The sequence below is a fragment of the Lampetra fluviatilis genome, chromosome 28 (genome assembly GCF_964198595.1).
Source record: "Lampetra fluviatilis chromosome 28, kcLamFluv1.1, whole genome shotgun sequence".
NCBI lineage: Eukaryota > Metazoa > Chordata > Hyperoartia > Petromyzontiformes > Petromyzontidae > Lampetra > Lampetra fluviatilis.
Genome location: NC_136302.1, coordinates 9,084,243 through 9,103,907, shown reverse-complemented (window position 1 = coordinate 9,103,907; position 19,665 = coordinate 9,084,243). Strand labels below are relative to the sequence as shown.

The window sequence follows — 19,665 nt, the reverse complement described above, 5'->3', positions numbered from 1 at the left end:
AGGTTCCTGGTTCCTTCCGGTCGCCAGGATGAACCATTACTTGACTCTGCATAAAGAAAATGACTCGGGCAGATGCTGCAACTGATAAACGAATGAAGTTTTTTTGACGGATTCACCGATGCAAATCGGTAGGGATATTCAAAATAAGACAACCCTGCAGCACACCACGTGGGTTGATAACGATTGCTCACATTCAGGATTTGGTGGTGGTGAACAGATCACTTGTGACGCGCACGATCTCATCAGATCGCGAAAACGAAGCGGGGTTGAACCTGGACTGTGCTTGGCAGGGTGATCATCGTGCATGAGGGGCCGTCCATAAATGACGTCACGCGATTTTGGACGATTTTTGACCCCCCCCATCGTCACACGGCGTCACAAAAAGTCAGACCCCCCCCCCTCAAATATGACGTCAAAAAGCTCTGCCCCCCCCCAAATATATAACATGCTTCAAATCGCTTTTAACTATTGTCATTGTAGTGCGTATTTAATGTGGCGCTGCACTCTGATGTTGTAGGAGAAAACATTTATTAAAAAGTCTATTTAATTAAGTAGAACGTGTTGTCTACATTTATTTAAAGTTGCGCATTTTGATGTGACGTCACATTTATCAACCCCCCCCAACCTCGTCACACATCGTCACAAATGTCTGACCACCCCCCCCCCGCCCAGGTGCGTGACGTCATTTATGGACTTCCCCTAACAGGTTGCTATAGGCTTCTGTGGGGCTACCTTTGTGTTGTTAGCAGAGGGCAGCGGAGCAAGATCTATTGTTGTACCGCACTATGCTCCCACCTCTACGCGCCCTGTCTTCACGAACCAAATCACACGGCCGTTTGGTTTCTACCGATTTTAACTAAATTCATATCATATTCTTGGTTCTTTCGGTAACGTCACGTAGAAGTAAAATAATAAAATAATAGAAATATAAAACAATAAAAATTCTCACGACGTTTCGACTGCAACACAAGCAATCGCCATCAGGTGTGAAATCCACAGCAAGAATTTTTATTGTTTAATTATTTCCATTCTACGTGACTTTCCCGAAAGAACCAAGAATATGAATCCCTGCAGTCACGAAAGCTTTAAATCAAAATTTAAATTCATATCGTTCTGTGGAATATTTGTGCCGTAAATCAAGGGTTATGCTTAATTAAAACACAGGAGGGGAAGGCCATTTACAAAAACATTAGATAAATAAACTGTTCCGTTTATATCAGGCAATGTTAATGACGTAGCCCCTTAATATTTGACCTATAAGTCGGCGCTCCTAAATGGAAGTTTTTATTTCATTGAATCCGCCGTACAGAGGATAATCATAATGTGTATTTATGCTGGAGGAATAATCCGATGAGCTATGAAGCTCTTTTCACAGATGTCCAGTCGGGGCACGGCGTCAGAACGTTACAGTGACATACGGAGTGCCAATGATGCAGTGAAAGGAAAAATCCTCAGGAGCTGATGTCACGAACATCAAAGTGCTCCTCCCCACTGCGCCTCTTGGATTCCCCCGTTAGCTCCCGTGCGCCGGTTCGCTTGTAAACACGTGCGGAGTTTTCGCAGTTTGCTCTCGATTATCCAGGGTCATGTATTATCCGGATGCCCGGATAAAATATGACACGGACAGGATGCCAGCGACACGCGTGGAATCACATTGACAAGACGGAAAGAGTGGTAACGTGTTCACTGAAGTGGGCACGTGAAGGAGGCAACGTCTGCTTCTTGCACCTCCGATTAGCACGGTTGGATACGTACGGTGCGACAGAAGTTCAACATACATACGCAGAAAAAAAACCACACGCAGTTAAAAGTAAAAGTTCGAGCTATTAAGTAAGTTGGCTCGGGCAGGACACTTCACTAGATGAGCTGATGGCTGATGATCAAGAATAATGAGTGGAGTATCAGCCAAGGGAACGGGACGCTCCCGAGCGAACGTCCACGGAGGAGATGCAGCGATGAAATCAGCTCGTGTGCGGACGCTCGACAGATTATTGCATGACGCGATCCTGAGAGGTGGCCGCGGTGGCTTGGGGAGGCCGTTCATCCAGCAGTGGATTGCCCACTCCTGATGATGGCGATGACGGTGATAAGACTCAGAATTAATGTTTATTAAAGTAATGAGTTTACGTGCCGACGCGTGTGAGGACCCTTGACCTCTGAGATCGGGACGCGAATCATCTGGCCACGGATAATCGAGAGTTAACTCTAATCGATTATCATGATTAATATATCTCAATTAGAAGAAAAAAAACGCCTAGCAGATTGACATTATCCTATACATAGTTTAAACACTGTCTTCATTACGGTACACAAATTAAAAACATATTATATTGTACAGTGTCTGGAAAATGTTCACTATTAAGCACCATTGACACATTTCCAGTATTGATTGAATTTCCGTTTTTTATGACAACATAATTTTAGTAAAAAAAAAAGTTCAAGTAAAATATCATTTTGTTTCCTATCCCTGTTCACCTCACCCACCAACTAGCTACGATAGTTTTAACATTTTATTATTCAAACATTGTGTACATTTTATATTGCATTTTCTTTTTAAAAGTGTCAAGATGTTAAAGTTATCTATACAAGTGATTAACTGAGAGAAATAAAAGGTTGGCTCTTAATACATTACGTAAAAAAAGTCGTACGATGATTTTAAGCACTGAAATTACGTAACAAATTGTTATGCTCTACTGAATATGAACATAAGTTACTTGGGAGCGGCGATGTGCCATTGCGGTGAGCGAGACTGACACTCGTCGCAGAGGTTTGCAGTTCGCTCTAGCCGGCCGCCCTGGTTAACACTGCGGGTGCATTTCCCGTAAAAAATACGTTGCTGTCTGCTTTCACAGTGGACGTCAAAAAATCCCGTGACATTTGCAACAATGACGATAACAACAACAACGACAATCGGCCATGCATGGTCCAAATTAACCGAAAGAAATAAAAGTTACCCGCAAATTACTCGATTGCAAAAACACATCGCAATAATCGCCCAACCCCCGCCCCCCCTTACTGCGAGACAAATAATGACCCTCCTGATTAAGGAGTCTTGAGACTCAGTGGGGGCTTTCCTGGGTTAAAAAAAGAAATCATCAACGATTTCCCACAGTACTATGGGGCGGTGAAGAGATTGAATCCACGTTTTGGGGCAAAACCGGCCTTTAGCGAGAGGATTGCGGACGTACGTGGGCTTGCCCAATTTTCGTGAGAAGGCGGCACTTTCGGCAGGTGTGTGCGGGACGCGTGGTTGGCACCGTGGGCCAAAAGCGACGCATTCGACGAAGACACCCCCCCCCCCCCGTCGGACACCCGTGTCGTTCCTCCGATTACGGCCTCACTTGCCCGCGCCTGGCGGCTAGCTCCGGGGAGGCAGCGCGGCCGACGCCTGGGAGGGGAGTTGAGGAGGTCCTTCTGCAACGGAAGATTGGAGACACGGAGAGACGTCGGGCAAAAAGCGACAAAAGATACCGTAGGTAAATTCCGGCTGCGCGTATCCTTCCGCTGAGGATCGAGAGTCGCCAGCGAGCTGAATCGGGACCCGGCAACCAGAAGAACAAGAAGGTACATTTTTTTTCGAATTCCATAAAAAAACAACTCAATATTTCAAGAGCCGCAACGCATTCCTCGAAGAGCCCGTGTAAGGGTTCTGGAGCCGCAGATTGCCCACCCCCTGGTATAGAAGGGTGAGCGATACATCAATAAATCTGAAACAACATTTACGCCGCCCAAAATTGCAGGTTTGTATTTTTTTGAAAGTGCGTGATTTGACCTGGAGAGCGGATAGAATCGTAAAGTGGTCGGTTGTGACTGCTTGCGTGAGATACCCAAAAACAAACTGGTTGGATTATTATTACCGTGTCACTGTTGGTGTTTCGATTCGTTCTAGATTTGAAGTTTTCGTGACTGCAAGGATCCATACTCTTTGGGTTTTTCGGTAAAGTCACGTAGGTGAAAATTAAAAAAATTAAATAAGAATAAATATAAAGAATAAAATAGAAATAACTAAATTAAATCCCACCTGATGACGGAAGCTTGTGTTGCTTCCGAAACGTCGTGATTTAATTTAGTTATTTCAATTTTATTCTTGATTTTTATTCTTATTTTTTATTTTTATTTTTTATTTTCACCTACGTGACTTTACCGAAAGACCCAAAGAGTATGTTTCGATTCGTGTTTTTTTCATTATCGTCGTTATCGAGCTACTAATGTCTTGCAATGACATTTGTTTGTCCGTCATTCTGCTATTGAGCCCGCTGTGTACACGAAGCTCAGGAGAGACAGAGTGAAAGGCACCACCAAACCGAGCTTTTCCTCTGCTGTAAATAACCAGTTTATCAGTTCTAATTCCATACCCAATTATCATGGTGGTGTTGTGTACAAATCATTTGTCCCATTGTAGTGCAGCGTTACAGTGCAGTGTCACGGCCAGGGCAGGATTGAGGTTATGAGAGGCCGAAGGCGAATAGGAGGGAAGGGCCTACGTATGCATTACAACATTGCTATCTTCTTTTGTAAAGTCATCAAATATATTTAATATTTACCTATGTAAAATGAACACATCTATTCGACTCAAGGTAAATTCATGAAACGTACATCGCTCGCCAGCACTGATTTCTTAAAATCAAATTTTATTTCCCCCAGCTTCATCTGCCGTGGCAAAGTCGCGAACGCTGTCATCGTGATTGAAAGACGAACGAAAAAAGATTCCCGAAGGCCGCGCTACCGTCGCTCGGCTGTGACTTGGAGCGGCCTTACGGAAGTTGCCTACATTACACGAGGGCCCTCAGGCCCACGGCTTAAATCCTTGCCCTGGCCACGGCAGACGTACCTTCGCGGCACGTGGGGCCCACCCATCCGAAGAGGCAGGTGCACTTCCCGTTGATGGGGCTGCATCGGCCCCGATTGGCGCAGGCGCATTCCAGGGAGCAGCCCACGCCGTAGCTTCCTGCCGGGCAGCCTGTGCCGGAGAGAGGGAAAGAGGGAGCATCATGGACACCACGCGCGCGTTAACGCACGGTGGGTTCCGGCAGCCAAGGTCACGAAAACAACGATGGGTTTATCAAGGTTGGGCCGCGCAACGATCTGACCGGCTCACGCGGTGCGCGCAAGAATTTAACGATGCGCCAATTATTATTGTTTTCAGCTCAATGGGAAGTTCAAGGACTATTCTGAAATTGCTACTCTTGGCTGCGCGGGGAAGTCACGTGACCGAGCGGCAGCGCGTTTGCCACGTGTTGAGGTTCGGGCCTAGCGGCCACCCTTGTAAGTTCTGCGGATGTTTGAACACTAAAGACATGACGCCTGCTCAACGGTCGATTTTAAATATCCCATTACAATTATCACAAGTTCACTACAAGCGTTCACCACAAGTCCTTGTGGTCAATGCAGACTTGATTCCTTGCAAAAGGTACACATTTGGTGCTTGAACATCTTACCACCTGTTGTATTGCCAGAAAGGGTAAAACCTAGTCTCATTTTTCATGCTTTGAGACTGGCAAAAAAAAGTTCCCATGAAATTTTGCTGTAAATGACTCAATTTGGAAAGACATCGCAGTATCTCCCTCCGCTGTAAAACTAGTGCAGACTCTATCTGTGAAACACACACAGCAGAGGTCGCAAACGGGTTTTGATTCCTTACCCGTACCCGGCCGCACCAGGGTCGCAAACGGGTACCCGTACCCGGCCATACCCGTACCCTACCCGTACCCAGCCGGGTACGGCCGGGTACGGGTAGGGTAAGGGTATCGGGTACCTGATTGCGACCTCTGGGATGAAGCCATGTTGCAGGCGCGGGTGGGTTGATTCTAGGAACTTGAATTGTGAGAAGAGACAAGACGTTGGGAAATGAGTGACAGTTACTCACCAGTGACTCACGGCCTACGCGTACCCGTACCCGGCTGCACCAGGGTCGCAAATGGGTACCCGTACCCGGCCGGGTACGGGTAGCCGGGTATCGGGTAGGGTACGGGTATCGGGTACCCGGTTGCGACCTCTGACACACAGTGCCATCACGACAGCCTTCTGCTGTAAAAGTGGCGCAAAACACCGCGCGTCCTTGCGGTTTTGCCGTGCTTCGACTTACCAGCGTCGCACTGCGCTCCAGTCTTGCCCGGGGGACACAGGCACTGCCCGGTGGTGGGGTGGCAGGAAACGCCGCCCTGGCAGTCGCAGCGGGCACGGCACCCGGCCCCGAACCGCCCTGCATCACAGCCTGGCACCACAGCACCACCGTCAGCGCGAGGACAGTGCCTGCCGCCCAATAACCTTGCGGCTTTGCGCATGTGCACACGCACGGGCAATTGAGTCGTTAATCCGGTGATGGATGAGGCTCCTCCCCGAACCGTGCGGATAGTGGGTGAGTTATTTGTTCGCACTTTTCAGCCTCACAGTGGCTTTTGGCTGCTGGCCGTCGAACAAAGCGCGCTTTCAGATGCGCTTCTGTGGACGTCTGGAACGTTCGGAAGCCACTGGAGCTATGCAGTTTTAAAGATAGACTGAGAACTAATTTCTTTAGAAGTGCTTTTTGTGTTTAGATTATTTCCCCCCCCCCGCACCTCCGATTAGCACGGTTGGCTACGTACGGTGTGAAAGATGTTCAACATACGTACACATATTGCCACGCTGATGAAGTACGGGGAAAATGGGAATATGCGCTGATTGAACTCTCTTCTTCAGGCACATTTGAATGCTGCTTTTCATGACCAATTCCACATTGCCAAGAGCATCTTGAGCACAAAAAAACCCACTACGAGTACAATAATGGAGTAAAGCGTAACATTACACGTCATGGTGATTACAGTGCCATTAGCATTATACCTTTCTGGCAGCGCTCTCCATGAAAGCCGGGAGGGCAGAGGCAATGCCCCGCGGCGGGATCACAGCCGGCCCCATTCCTGCAGTGGCACGCGTGCTGGCAGTTCAGCCCGTAGAATCCTGGCGGGCAGGCTACCGGAGCAAGAGGACGCAGCACACAGGTCAGCTCAGGCTCAGCATTCGCGCTCGCGTGAGGAATATACGACCCCTCATCTCAAACTACCTTACAACAGATATATATATTTGTGGGATGATGTTTCAGGCAATGGGCCTTTTTTGAGAGTTGGAAGGTGGAGGGTAGGGGGGAGGGGTGGAAGAAATATTGATTGACTTGAAGTTAGATTAAAAAAAAATATGTATAATTAGTGCCCTTGCCCGAAAACGTCATCTATTATATACAGGGACTCCTCTACTTACGAGCATTCAACTCACAAACTTTCAGAGATACGAACAAACCTGTCCCGTATGTCCAGTTGCCTGTTCGAACCGAGAGTTGTAAGTTCAACCGACGTGCAATAGATGCGGTGGTTGTTCAGCGTCATTACCCAGCATTCCCAGCATTTCTGCCTGGGCTGCCGCCATTGGCTACATACGGTGTGTAATAAATTCAACACACACACGTCCACTCAACCACTCATTGATCCACTCACTCGCCCAACTCACGGTTGGCTACGTATGGTGCGAAAGAAGTTCAACATACATTCACGCATACGTGCGAACGACCGACGAACGATGGACAAATGTAGCCGCTTAGCGAGTAGCGACCGATGGGCAACAGCAGCGGAGGGAGGCTGCGGCAGAGAGAGACGGTGAAATCAGACAATTCGGAGGGGGCTCCCGCGTCGCACACCCGGACTGCCAACTCTCACCGTGCTCGCAGCGCGGGCCGTAGAATCCGTCCATGCAGCGACAAGCCCCCGACACAGAGTCGCACGTGCCGTTGTGCTCACAGAGGCAGTCTTGCCGGCAGCCGACCCCGTACTTGCCCGCCGGGCACTCTGTAACCGATCGAAAGAAAGCCGAAACACGGCGGCTGCAGCTGCCTCCCAAAGTGCACGACGATGCTCTATCGAACATCAACTCTGGGACATGAAGACTTTGGAAGTTAAACCAAAATGTTAAGGGGCTGCGTCGGCAGCGGTACACAAGATACATCATAATTGTTTTTTTACCCTTTTATCTGGCAACAAAACTGACACCTTTTTTTACAAGGAGTCATGTTTGCATAGACCACAATACCTGCAGTCATAATGCAAACAAAAAACATAACTCTGATAGTGCATACATTATCAGGTATTGTGGTCTATGCAAATATGACTCCTTGTAAAAAAAAAGGTGTCAGTTTTGTTGCCAGATAAAAGGGTGAAAAACCAATTATCATATTTTTTACTGGCAAATGAAGTTCTAATGGTGGGACAAAATACATTTTTCAGCACGGAAATATAATAACAATGATGACCGAAATAAGTTGGCGGATTCTGTATTCTCGTTTTTATTATGGTGCTCGGCCATCACAAAGGCGCTGCGTATTGTAAATGAGTATAGTCCGCCACTTGGGGTTTAATTTTTCAAATTTTGAAAAATTTGGAGCGTGGCACCGACACACACGGACGGACTACTCTGTCGAATAGCGTCGATGCATCTTTCGCGTCCGCCGCGAAGCCGACAGAGCACAGTGGCCTATCGCCAATCCGCCCGCAGCATTTGCTGGGCATCTTTGAGAAAAAGAGCTTCACAGCTCATCGAATTTCTCCGGTATGAAATAAATATTCCGATCCCGCGTTATATCCGGGGCGGCCTTCGGGCAAGAGCGGCGAGCCTGTGCGGGCAAACGCGAGTCCACGCCGCCACCCCCCCGAGCGATGGGCCCTGCGAGCGGCGACCTCTCTCGCAGTGCGCGCCCGTCCAGCCCAGGCCGCAGGCGCAGGTGCCGTTGCGCGCGTTGCAGAGGCCCGAGTTCTTGCACTGGCAGCGGCCGCCGCACCTCACGCCGAACCGTCCGCCGGGGCAGTCTGCGGTAGCCGAGGAGAGAAGAAAGGAAAATAAAAATATGAATATTAACAAAATATTACGGCGGCGATGATATCTAATGGCGCCCGCGAACGCAGTACGCACTCAGTGGTGCGGCAGGGAAACACCGGTGCATCCATTCAGACATTGAAGTTGCTTCCTAAGATCGTGGTTACTGCATCCATTCAGACACTGAAGTTGCTTCCTAAGATCGTGGTTACTGCATCCATTCAGACACCGATGTTGCTTCCTAAGATCGTGGTTACTGCATCCATTCAGACACTGATGTTGCTTCCTAAGATCGTGGTTACTGCATCCATTCAGACACCGATGTTGCTTCCTAAGATCGTGGTTACTGCATCCATTCAGACACTGAAGTTGCTTCCTAAGATCGTGGTTCCTGCATCTATTCAGACATTGAAGTTGCTTCCTAAGATCGTGGTTACTGCATCCATTCAGACACTGATGTTGCTTCCTAAGATCGTGGGTACTGCATCCATTCAGACACTGAAGTTGCTTCCTAAGATCGTGGTTCCTGCATCTATTCAGACATTGAAGTTGCTTCCTAAGATCGTGGTTACTGCATCCATTCAGACACTGATGTTGCTTCCTAAGATCGTGGTCATTGCATCCATTCAGACACTGATGTTGCTTCCTAAGATCGTGGTTACTGCATCCATTCAGACACTGAAGTTGCTTCCTAAGATCGTGGTTCCTGCATCCATTCAGACACTGAAGTTGCTTCCTAAGATCGTGGTTACTGCATCCATTCAGACACTGATGTTGCTTCCTAAGATCGTGGTTACTGCATCCATTCAGACATTGAAGTTGCTTCCTAAGATCGTGGTTACTGCATCCATTCAGACATTGAAGTTGCTTCCTAAGATCGTGGTTCCTGCATCCATTCAGACACCGATGTTGCTTCCTAAGATCGTGGTTACTGCATCCATTCAGACACTGATGTTGCTTCCTAAGATCGTGGGTACTGCATCCATTCAGACACTGAAGTTGCTTCCTAAGATCGTGGTTCCTGCATCTATTCAGACATTGAAGTTGCTTCCTAAGATCGTGGTTACTGCATCCATTCAGACACTGATGTTGCTTCCTAAGATCGTGGTCATTGCATCCATTCAGACACTGATGTTGCTTCCTAAGATCGTGGTTACTGCATCCATTCAGACACTGAAGTTGCTTCCTAAGATCGTGGTTCCTGCATCCATTCAGACACTGAAGTTGCTTCCTAAGATCGTGGTTACTGCATCCATTCAGACATTGAAGTTGCTTCCTAAGATCGTGGTTACTGCATCCATTCAGACACCGATGTTGCTTCCTAAGATCGTGGTTACTGCATCCATTCAGACACTGATGTTGCTTCCTAAGATCGTGGTTACTGCATCCATTCAGACACTGATGTTGCTTCCTAAGATCATGGTTACTGCATCCATTCAGACACTGATGTTGCTTCCTAAGATCGTGGTTACTGCATCCATTCAGACACTGAAGTTGCTTCCTAAGATCGTGGTTACTGCATCCATTCAGACACTGATGTTGCTTCCTAAGATCGTGGTTACTGCATCCATTCAGACACTGATGTTGCTTCCTAAGATCGTGGTTACTGCATCCATTCAGACACTGATGTTGCTTCCTAAGATCGTGGTTACTGCATCCATTCAGACACTGATGTTGCTTCCTAAGATCGTGGTTACTGCATCCATTCAGACACTGAAGTTGCTTCCTAAGATCGTGGTTACTGCATCCATTCAGACACCGATGTTGCTTCCTAAGATCGTGGTTACTGCATCCATTCAGACACTGATGTTGCTTCCTAAGATCGTGGTTACTGCATCCATTCAGACACTGAAGTTGCTTCCTAAGATCGTGGTTACTGCATCCATTCAGACACTGAAGTTGCTTCCTAAGATCGTGGTTACTGCATCCATTCAGACACTGAAGTTGCTTCCTAAGATCGTGGTTACTGCATCCATTCAGACACTGAAGTTGCTTCCTAAGATCATGGTTACTGCATCCATTCAGACATTGAAGTTGCTTCCTAAGATCATGGTTACTGCATCCATTCAGACACTGAAGTTGCTTCCTAAGATCGTGGTTACTGCATCCATTCAGACATTGAAGTTGCTTCCTAAGATCGTGGTTATTGCATCCATTCAGACACTGATGTTGCTTCCTAAGATCGTGGTTACTGCATCCATTCAGACACTGAAGTTGCTTCCTAAGATCGTGGTTACTGCATCCATTCAGACACTGAAGTTGCTTCCTAAGATTGTGGTTACTGCATCCATTCAGACACTGAAGTTGCTTCCTAAGATTGTGGTTACTGCATCCATTCAGACACTGATGTTGCTTCCTAAGATCGTGGTTACTGCATCGAATCGCGCCTATTAGAATCGACGCGTTTGTTGTATACACAACTCCGAGTGCTCCAGTTTCCTTCCACATGTATAAACTATTGATTAGCTGAAAACAAATTCATATACTAATGCAGCTCCCAGTGCAGATTGTGCGGCGTTATGAGATACAGTTTTGCACGAACGTCACAATATAAAAAAAAACACCGACAATATATAATTTATGAATTTGGCCAGGCTTTTGCAGCGTAAGTCTTTATATGAGAGCTACCGTGCCCTGTGTGTTACGGACAGCCGAACTGACGCGTCACCGCTACAACCGAGTTCTTCGCTCCACGGGCCAGGAACCTGAAGGGGCTAATCAATTCGTTTGCCGAAGACGTTGGCGGGGCGAAACATTGGACAGGTACGCCCCCCCCCGCCCCCGAAACCACACGTTGGAGATGCCTAAGTTTTGTTCTCTCTCTCTATGTATCTCTGTGATATCTGTCTGCTTATATGTCTGTCTATATGTCTCTGGTTCTGTGTTTGATCTCTCTCTCTCAAATTTAGCATTCTTAGGAAGAACGTAATCAACCAGGTAGGGTGTTGACTGTTATGTTATCCGACTCTCTGTTGTACAGTATTACATTACATTTCTAAGTATACTAGATTTGTGTTTCTATTTCATTTGTACCTGATGACGATTGCTTGTGTTGCAATCGAAACGTCGTATGCTAGTATTTTATTTTATTTATTATTCTATCTTGATACGTGATTTTACCGAAAGAACCAAAGAAAAATGTATCATCTTCTTGGTTCTTTCGGTAAAGTCACGTAGAAGGGAAGTAATAAAATAATAAAAATAAAACACAATAAATTATTTTATCATGTTTTACTTCCCTTCTACGTGACTTTACCGAAAGAACCAAGAAGATTAATCCCTGCCGTCACGAAAGCTTTAAATCGAAAAAAAGAATGTATCACTGTGCCCCTTCTTCACCTTCACCACAGTTGGGCCCCACCAGCCCGGGCGGGCAGCTGCAGCTCCCCGTGACGCGGTCGCACTCTCCGCCCCCTCCGCATGTGCACGCCAGCGCGCAGTCCTTGCCGTAGCGGCCGGCCGGGCAAGCTGCAGCAGGGCAGGGGGGAAGCGGGCGAGAGAAGTCACGTGACCGCACGGGTTCCGCGAAGATCTCTCTCTCTCTCTCCAACGTTGCGTTGATTTCTCGGAAAGATTCAATTTTCCGATGGCGATGATGATGACGATAATGGTCGCGTTCGTGCGAGATGCAGGTCACGACGAGACAAGGGGGCGGCGGTGGCTGTGCACGTCGCCAGTGATCCAGCACCGTGGAGGCAGCAGCAAGGGTTGGTGGATCACCGCCGCAACAAGCGTTGGGAAACTCCCTTCCCGTGGGGGCGTCGAGGTGCCAATATCCTGGCTTGCCAGACGGTAGTACGAAAAACAGTGTGGACCAATCTCCATCTGTTCGATCTGTATGGGATAGACTATTTCCTTCCACATCTTTCAACATTATTAATTGGCTGAACACATCTTGATATATATATACATGCATCTCCGTGTGTTGCAGATTGTGCACCATAATGAGATGCAGTTTGCACGAATGGCGCAATATAAAAACGTTCATTATTCAAATTATTCATTAATTTGACCAGGTGTTTTTTCAGGGCAAGTCTTTATGAGAGCTACCGTGCCATGTGTGTTACAGACAGGCGAACCCACGAAGCAAAGCTAATGCAACAACACTTCCAACATTCGGGGGAAAGAGTAACAAACAAAGGAATAAGAAATAGGAGCTATACATTCTATGTATGTTGAACTTCTTTCCCACCATACGTAGCCAACCTTGCTAATCGGAGGTGCGGGGGTGAAGGACAACAATCTAAACACAAGAACCATTTTTCAAGAAATCAGTTTTCACCCGAGACGATTTAAAAGTGCATAGCTCCAGTGGCTTCCTAATATCTGAAGGAAGAAGCGTTCCAGACGGCCGCAGAAGGGCCACAAAAGCGGTCGCCAATCACGGCACATGGTCGACAGGAAGCGTGATCTCGCAGTCGATTCGGGATCACGCTGGGAGCCGGGCGAGTCGCCGAGAACGGGACGGGGGTGCTCCGGTGAACTTTCGGGGGCTGACACTCACACAAGCTGCAGTCTGCTCCGGTGAACCCCGGCTGGCAATCGCAAAAGCCCGACGTGGTGTCGCAGCTTCCCCCGTTGGCGCACTTGCACGTTTGCCTGCAGCCCGAGCCGTAGCGGCCAGCGGGGCAGGCTGGGCGGAGGGGGGAGGGCAGAAGAGGAACGCTTCCGTTGAGAGCACGCTTCGCTGTTTGAGCGAGGGCTTAATCGCGGAATTGTCAGGAATTCGACTGAATAGCCCGTGCAACTTGGTATGCATATAAAGCAGCCACAGACAGCCACGAATATTCAACTGTAAGTGTGTAACGATTCCCCCCCCCCGCCCCCGCACGCAACAGTGATCCAATCGCTTTCCAACAATTATTCAGGGCTGCATCAGAATCACATCGCACGCAATATACGTAACTTGCTTCGCGTACGCACGTGTAAGTTTCGTGTAATGGAGCTAACAAGACGTGAAGAGAAGACGTGCACCCTGGTGGGCCTTGCCAATTGTTGATGTACGTGTAGTGCTGATACTTACGCGATCCGAGGCCGTAAATACTCGCGCGATCGGGGCGCTTCCGGGAGAGGAACGGAACAGGGTGGACGCGGACGGCGTGAGCCCGCGGAAAAAATAAAGAAAAGTGTCGACCCTCAAACTGCGTCGCCAACCGTGCCAACCGGAGGTGAGGTTCAGCGAGGATGGCGACGCTCGCTCGCCGTGTGAGCTACTCACCGAGGTGGCAGCGCTGTCCATGGTGGCCGGGCAGACAGTGGCACTGCCCCGTGACCGGGTGGCACTGCTGTGTGGGTGCCTGGCACTGGCAAACCCGCTTGCAGTCCGGCCCAAAGGTGCCCGGCGGGCAGGCTGTCAATGCGGGAACACGAGTTTAAATCGTGGGCCGTTCACCACCGTTCACAACTGTTCACTGTGCACCACTACAACGTGTCAGCAGCAGGAGCAGCAGCTTGTCGAAGCCACGCTAGAAAAGCAATAACAGACTTGTAAACTATATATATACTCATGTTAATTATCATTAAATGTCCAGTTTAGCCTTCAGGTCGAATTGCAAACAACACGAAATGTGTAATTTATTAGAAGAACAAATACATAAAACATTTCCTATGTAGTTTTCTCAATGTTTTATGAACTACCACGGTGGATTGTGGGTAAGGCAATTAAAACAATTACACGTGGGTCCGATTCACCGCAAATGAGAACTCAGTCTGGAATATGTCCGCTACAAAACGTAATGCTGGGAAACATTAGTCCAGAAGGCCCACAGGCTGTGGAACTACAATGATATTGACACACACTGATTGATATATATTATTTCAATAGTCACCCATGAAATCAATACGTTACTTTATGTCTTAAGCACGTGAAAACGAGCTTCAATAATGCATTCACCTTGTCGTTCATAGAGCAAATGCGAGTACTCGGTGATTCTCATGCCACTAGGTTACACGGTGGCAAGATGTTAATTACCTCTCCAGATATACAGGAGGTCGTCAGTTCAATCCTGACCCTGACGCCTGCTGTATATTTGGAGTTTGCGTGTCTCTCTCCGTGGTCGTGTGGATTTTTCTCCGGGTCCTTCGGTTTTACCCTCGACATTTAGAATCAAGATCACCCGTTTAAGAGTATTTTTTTATTTCAACACGACGATAAGCCACTTCATTGAGCTATCGTTTGTGATAGCCAGTTCGCTTCTGAAAAAGAGCTACGTAGCTCAGTGGCCCTTACACGGTAAAATAAATAATAGCTTTTTGTATAGTAGTAGTGGACGTCTTGGAAGAGTAAAAACAAATATATAGTAAAAAAGTAGGTCGTCGTGACTTTTCCGTACAACTCTGCATTGTGTTTTTTTTCCGCGATCGTGCCACGTGCTGTTGGGCACGACACCCGGCGTTTCACTCCGCGTGCCGGCAGCGTCGTCTGGAACTAGACTGTCTCTTTCGATTTAAAGCTTTCGTGACTGCAGGGATTCATCTTCTTGGTTCTTTCGGTAAAGTCACGTAGAAGGGAAATAATAAAATAATAAAAATAAAACATAATAAAATACAATTCTCACAACGTTTCGGCCACAATGTCGCAAAGACAGTCTTTCCGACAGACCTGTTCTTCACCTGAGGACGGCTGCTTGCATTGTGGCCGAAACGTCGTGAGAATTGTATTTTATTATGTTGTATTTTTATTATTTCCCTTCTACGTGACTTCACCGAAAGAACACCGCAGCTCCTGACGAAGCTCCCAGCACGTAGGGAAAAAAACGTCGGACATCGTGCCCGACGACATGGTGGCACAACCCCGAAAACACACCGCAGCTTAGGAGCCAACCACATCTGAGATCCTGAGTTGGAATCCAGGCAGCCACTTAAAATTAAAGCATGTTCTAAAGTGCATCGAGTTGGCGATGTCACCGCTGGTCATCAGTGACCACAGGGTTCGCTGCTGCTGGGGTGGATGGACGCCACGTACTCAGCTCACAGCCGTTGCCGGTGAAGCCCGGGGGACAGCCGCACTCCCCCGTCAGGTGGTTGCAGGGAGCTCCTTGCCTGCAGGTGCATCGCTGCGCGCACTCCGCTCCAAACTGGCCCGGCAGGCAGGCTGCACGGGCACGACCGACAGGCACCGTGAAGTCACGTGTGCAGGGGGAGAGGGGGGGGGGGAAGCGAAATCTAACTTAAGATACAAATTTAATATGATGCGCGAGAGACGGTATAAGAGACACGAGGGAGCTCTGACGAGGTACGTTGTTGTTTCATTTTCTAAATGAACGTCAGGCCTCTGGTGATATAGAAAGAAAACAAAAATCCTCAGCAAAGACCAAGTCGCTCAAGTGCCTAACACTGTGTCGGCCAACTGAGCCTCTCGACCCACGGGTTCAAATGTTGGTAACCACACACATATTGAAACCAGATTCTCAAGCGCTGTGAGTTGATGATCTTTTGGCCACAGCCACCAAATGGCTGTGCCCAAAGAGATGAAATCGATTTTTCACTTAATTCAGCCTCTTTCAGCTCCGATCATCAAAAATGTTGCATTAACCTGATAAAGACCATTTTCATGGCTCATAGAGGGGACCTCGCTCGCTCCTTCCGAGCGAGTGAGCGGCTTACGCTTGTCGCAGCGCTTGCCGCGCCAGCCCGGGTGGCAGCGGCAGGCTCCGGTGTCGGCGTGGCACGAAGCGCCGTTCTCGCAGTCGCAGCGGCTCCCACAGCGGAGGCCGTGCTGTCCCGCGGGGCACGCTGCGGCGCACGTGCACACACGCGCAGGGAGGGCACAAAACGCCGCAGCCTTCATCGACACCGCTCACTTTCCTACCGCGTGCAAGGGAGTTGCAATAACATCGCTTTGATCGTTTGTGCTTTGCGTATGGGCGGGATGCTGCCATGGTGTGATGGTTAACGCAACGGACTTAGCGCACTCCAGAGGGCGCTAGATGGATTTAACAATTTCCTAAATCCCCACACCCCCCAACCTCTGTCCACGCAAGCACCACAATTAGTCGATCGGCAAGTCCGCCTGTGGTGGGGTAAAGTCGTGGATACTCTCACGGAAGAGTAGGCCAAAATCCCTCTGGAGTTCAGCAGCGGCGCGAGCAAGCACTACCTTTACCCTTCAAGTCGTCTCAGTGCATTCTTGGAAACAAAAAAATAACACTTGGTGAAGAGGGCATGCAAGGATGGCGTTGATTTATATCCGAAAATGGGATTTTGTACGTACGTATGTTGAACTTCTTTCGCACCGTACGTAGCCAACCGTGTGAATCGGAGGTGCGGGGGAAGGACAACGAACTAAACACACAAAAAGCAGTTCCACAGAATGTGCACTCATATCCAGCTTCTACCCTATCCCAATTGTAGATGGATCCCTTTGTAGCCGTCAGCAATGTTTTTTTTGTTTGTGCTGGCCCCGTTGTCAGCGGTGGGTGGGTATGGGTGGGTGGGTTGGTGGGTGGGTCGGTTGGTGGGTGGGTAGGTCAGGGTGGGTGGGTCGGTTGGTGGGTGGGTGGGTGGGTATGGGTGGGTGGGTGGGTCGGTTGGTGGGTGGGTCGGTTGGTGGGTGGGTATGGGTGGGTGGGTCGGTATGTGGGTGGGTCGGTTGGTGGGTGGGTGGGTATGGGTGGGTGAGTGGGTTGGTGGGTGGGTCGGTTGGTGGGTGGGTGGGTATGGGTGGGTGGGTGGGTATGGGCGGGTGGGTGGGTCGGTTGGTGGGTGGGTCGGTTGGTGGGTGGGTATGGGTGGGTGGGTGGGTGGGTCGGTTGGTGGGTGGGTCGGTTGGTGGGTGGGTGGGTGGGTATGGGTGGGTCAGTTGGTGGGTGTGTGGAACCTACTCTCCTCGCACGTGGGCCCCGTCCAACCCGACGGGCAGACGCACTGCCCCGAGAGCCGGTCGCACGAGCCCCGGTTGGCGCACTTGCACGGCCGCCGGCAGCCCTCGCCGAACCTCCCCTCCTCGCACTCTGCGCTCGCGCGAGCGCGCAGCAAGACAGAGAGACAGCGAGACAGCGAGACAGAGAGACAGCGAGACAGAGACAGAACGACAGAGAGACAGAGAGACAGTGAGACAGAGAGAGAGACAGAGAGACGGAGAGACCGAGAGACAGTGAGACAGAGACAGAGAGACAGAAAGACAGCGAGACAGAGAGACGCGCACGCCGCACCAAGCCGCTTGACGAGACGTCGACAATTTTAAATGTTGTGGGTTTACTCTCCAACACGCCGGTGTGCTGAACCAGTAACGAATTTTGTTTACGCGACAAACCTTACTAATTGGCTGTGTCGGGTGGCGGCGGGTTTAACGACACATTTATATTTACGCGATCTAACTTTAAAAAAAACTATATTATGGATATTTGCTTCATTGTTGATGTACTTTGTTTTAATGCTCTGGAATGTTTCGTATTGGTGACCCAGCTCACTCTTGCATATGAGACTATATCCCGGTCCCTTGATTTCTGGCCGGGCTAAATGAAATCATCCTCAACCGGAACGTTTCGTGTAGAATCGTGAAGCGAACGAAAACTAATGCAGCTCGGGGTGGTGTTAATTAAGGAGCGGTGTTAGTTAAAAGGGGCGGTGGTGCAGCGCTGGTGCGTTGCGTACCCATTTCACAGGAGAGGCCGGTCCATCCGCGGGGGCACGAACAGGCGCCCGTGACAGGATCGCAGCGCCCGGAGTTCTGGCACGTGCACTCGTGCACGCAGCCAGGCCCAGACCGCCCGGCGGGACAAGCTAAACAGAGACATAGAGACAGAGATCAACCCCGAAGGGCCTTTCACAGACTGTTGGGGCAATGGCTGCAAACGAGCACCTCTGAAGGCCGGCACGGCGCACGGGGCGGCGGGGGCGAGGGGGCAAACACCACGCCTGGCTGCCTTTGTCTCCCCAGTGTCGATTATATTTACACATCGTAAAAATGTACTCATTTAAGGCTCATGTCGACCTAGGGGAGGTCCAGGACCAGTACAGGTATTTCAGTTGATGTATCATCGATGTGGCAGGAAGGGAACTCGGGTCGCGGGGTTCGTAGCGCAGTGCGCTAACCATTGCCGCAATACCTCCAAACTAAACTCGCACACATGCACACCACAGCTGCATTGAGATCTATGCAAATCGCCTGGCATATCATGTTGTAGTGTAGACTTCATTTTTTATACTGGTAGGAACCTCCTGGTTACACCAGCCCACAGGGGATTATTGTGTCCGTCCGTCCGTCGTGCAGGGAGGGGCTGGGTGGGGAGGGAGCGGCTGGGTGGGGAGGGGAGGGTGGGGAGGGACTGGGTGGGGCTGGGTGGGGAGGGGAGGGTTGGGAGGGGCTGGGAGGGGTGGGGCTGGGTGGGGAGGGGCTGGGCACCCCGTGGTGCCCTTATAAAACTCAACGTTTAACCAACTCACGCCGGCTTGTGCCCGCCCTCACAGTCGGCCATATTTGCGGAATACACCACGCCGCCTTTGACCCTGGCCATTGACCGAGCAACCCAACGTTCCTACCAGCTCCCTCCGCAGGAATGTGTTTATTGTCATGGTTGTTTACCCAGGAGAGCCTCACTGAGTCCCAAGACCATTTTGCAAAAAAATATTGCTTAACTTCCTCAGTCGGGGGTGATATTGCCCGAGTAAAGTGCGGCTTTTTTTTCAGCATTGGGGATGTTTGGCCAGAGTCAGTTCCACCGTACGCTTGTTTTTAGCCATTGAAGGAAATCAGAGAGCCCGGCGGAAACCCCGTGCAAAATGGGTTAGAACACACAAACTAATTTCTTGAAAACAGGTTTTTTTTGTGGTCAGTGTGTCGTCCTTCCCACGCACTTACGAATCGCACGACGGGCTACGTACGGCGCG

General features: G+C 49.4%; 1 protein-coding gene across 3 annotated transcripts in view; it reads right to left on the bottom strand.

The window, feature by feature from the left end:
• Positions 1-451: 451 nt before the first annotated feature.
• LOC144942746 (uncharacterized) overlaps positions 452-19,665 on the bottom strand; it is a 109,334-nt gene continuing 90,120 nt past the window's right edge. For all 3 annotated transcript variants that reach the window (XM_078869622.1, XM_078869623.1, XM_078869624.1), the window contains 13 exons: positions 18,430-18,558; positions 17,658-17,786; positions 16,441-16,569; positions 15,800-15,928; positions 14,054-14,185; positions 13,340-13,468; positions 12,175-12,303; positions 8,700-8,828; positions 7,686-7,814; positions 6,820-6,948; positions 6,086-6,214; positions 4,832-4,960; positions 452-3,414 (listed from right to left, as the gene is read on the bottom strand). In XM_078869622.1, coding sequence (XP_078725748.1) covers positions 3,359-3,414; positions 4,832-4,960; positions 6,086-6,214; positions 6,820-6,948; positions 7,686-7,814; positions 8,700-8,828; positions 12,175-12,303; positions 13,340-13,468; positions 14,054-14,185; positions 15,800-15,928; positions 16,441-16,569; positions 17,658-17,786; positions 18,430-18,558 — 1,607 coding nt within the window. In that variant the 3' untranslated portion in view covers positions 452-3,358. The remainder of the gene's footprint in view (positions 3,415-4,831; positions 4,961-6,085; positions 6,215-6,819; positions 6,949-7,685; positions 7,815-8,699; positions 8,829-12,174; positions 12,304-13,339; positions 13,469-14,053; positions 14,186-15,799; positions 15,929-16,440; positions 16,570-17,657; positions 17,787-18,429; positions 18,559-19,665) is intronic.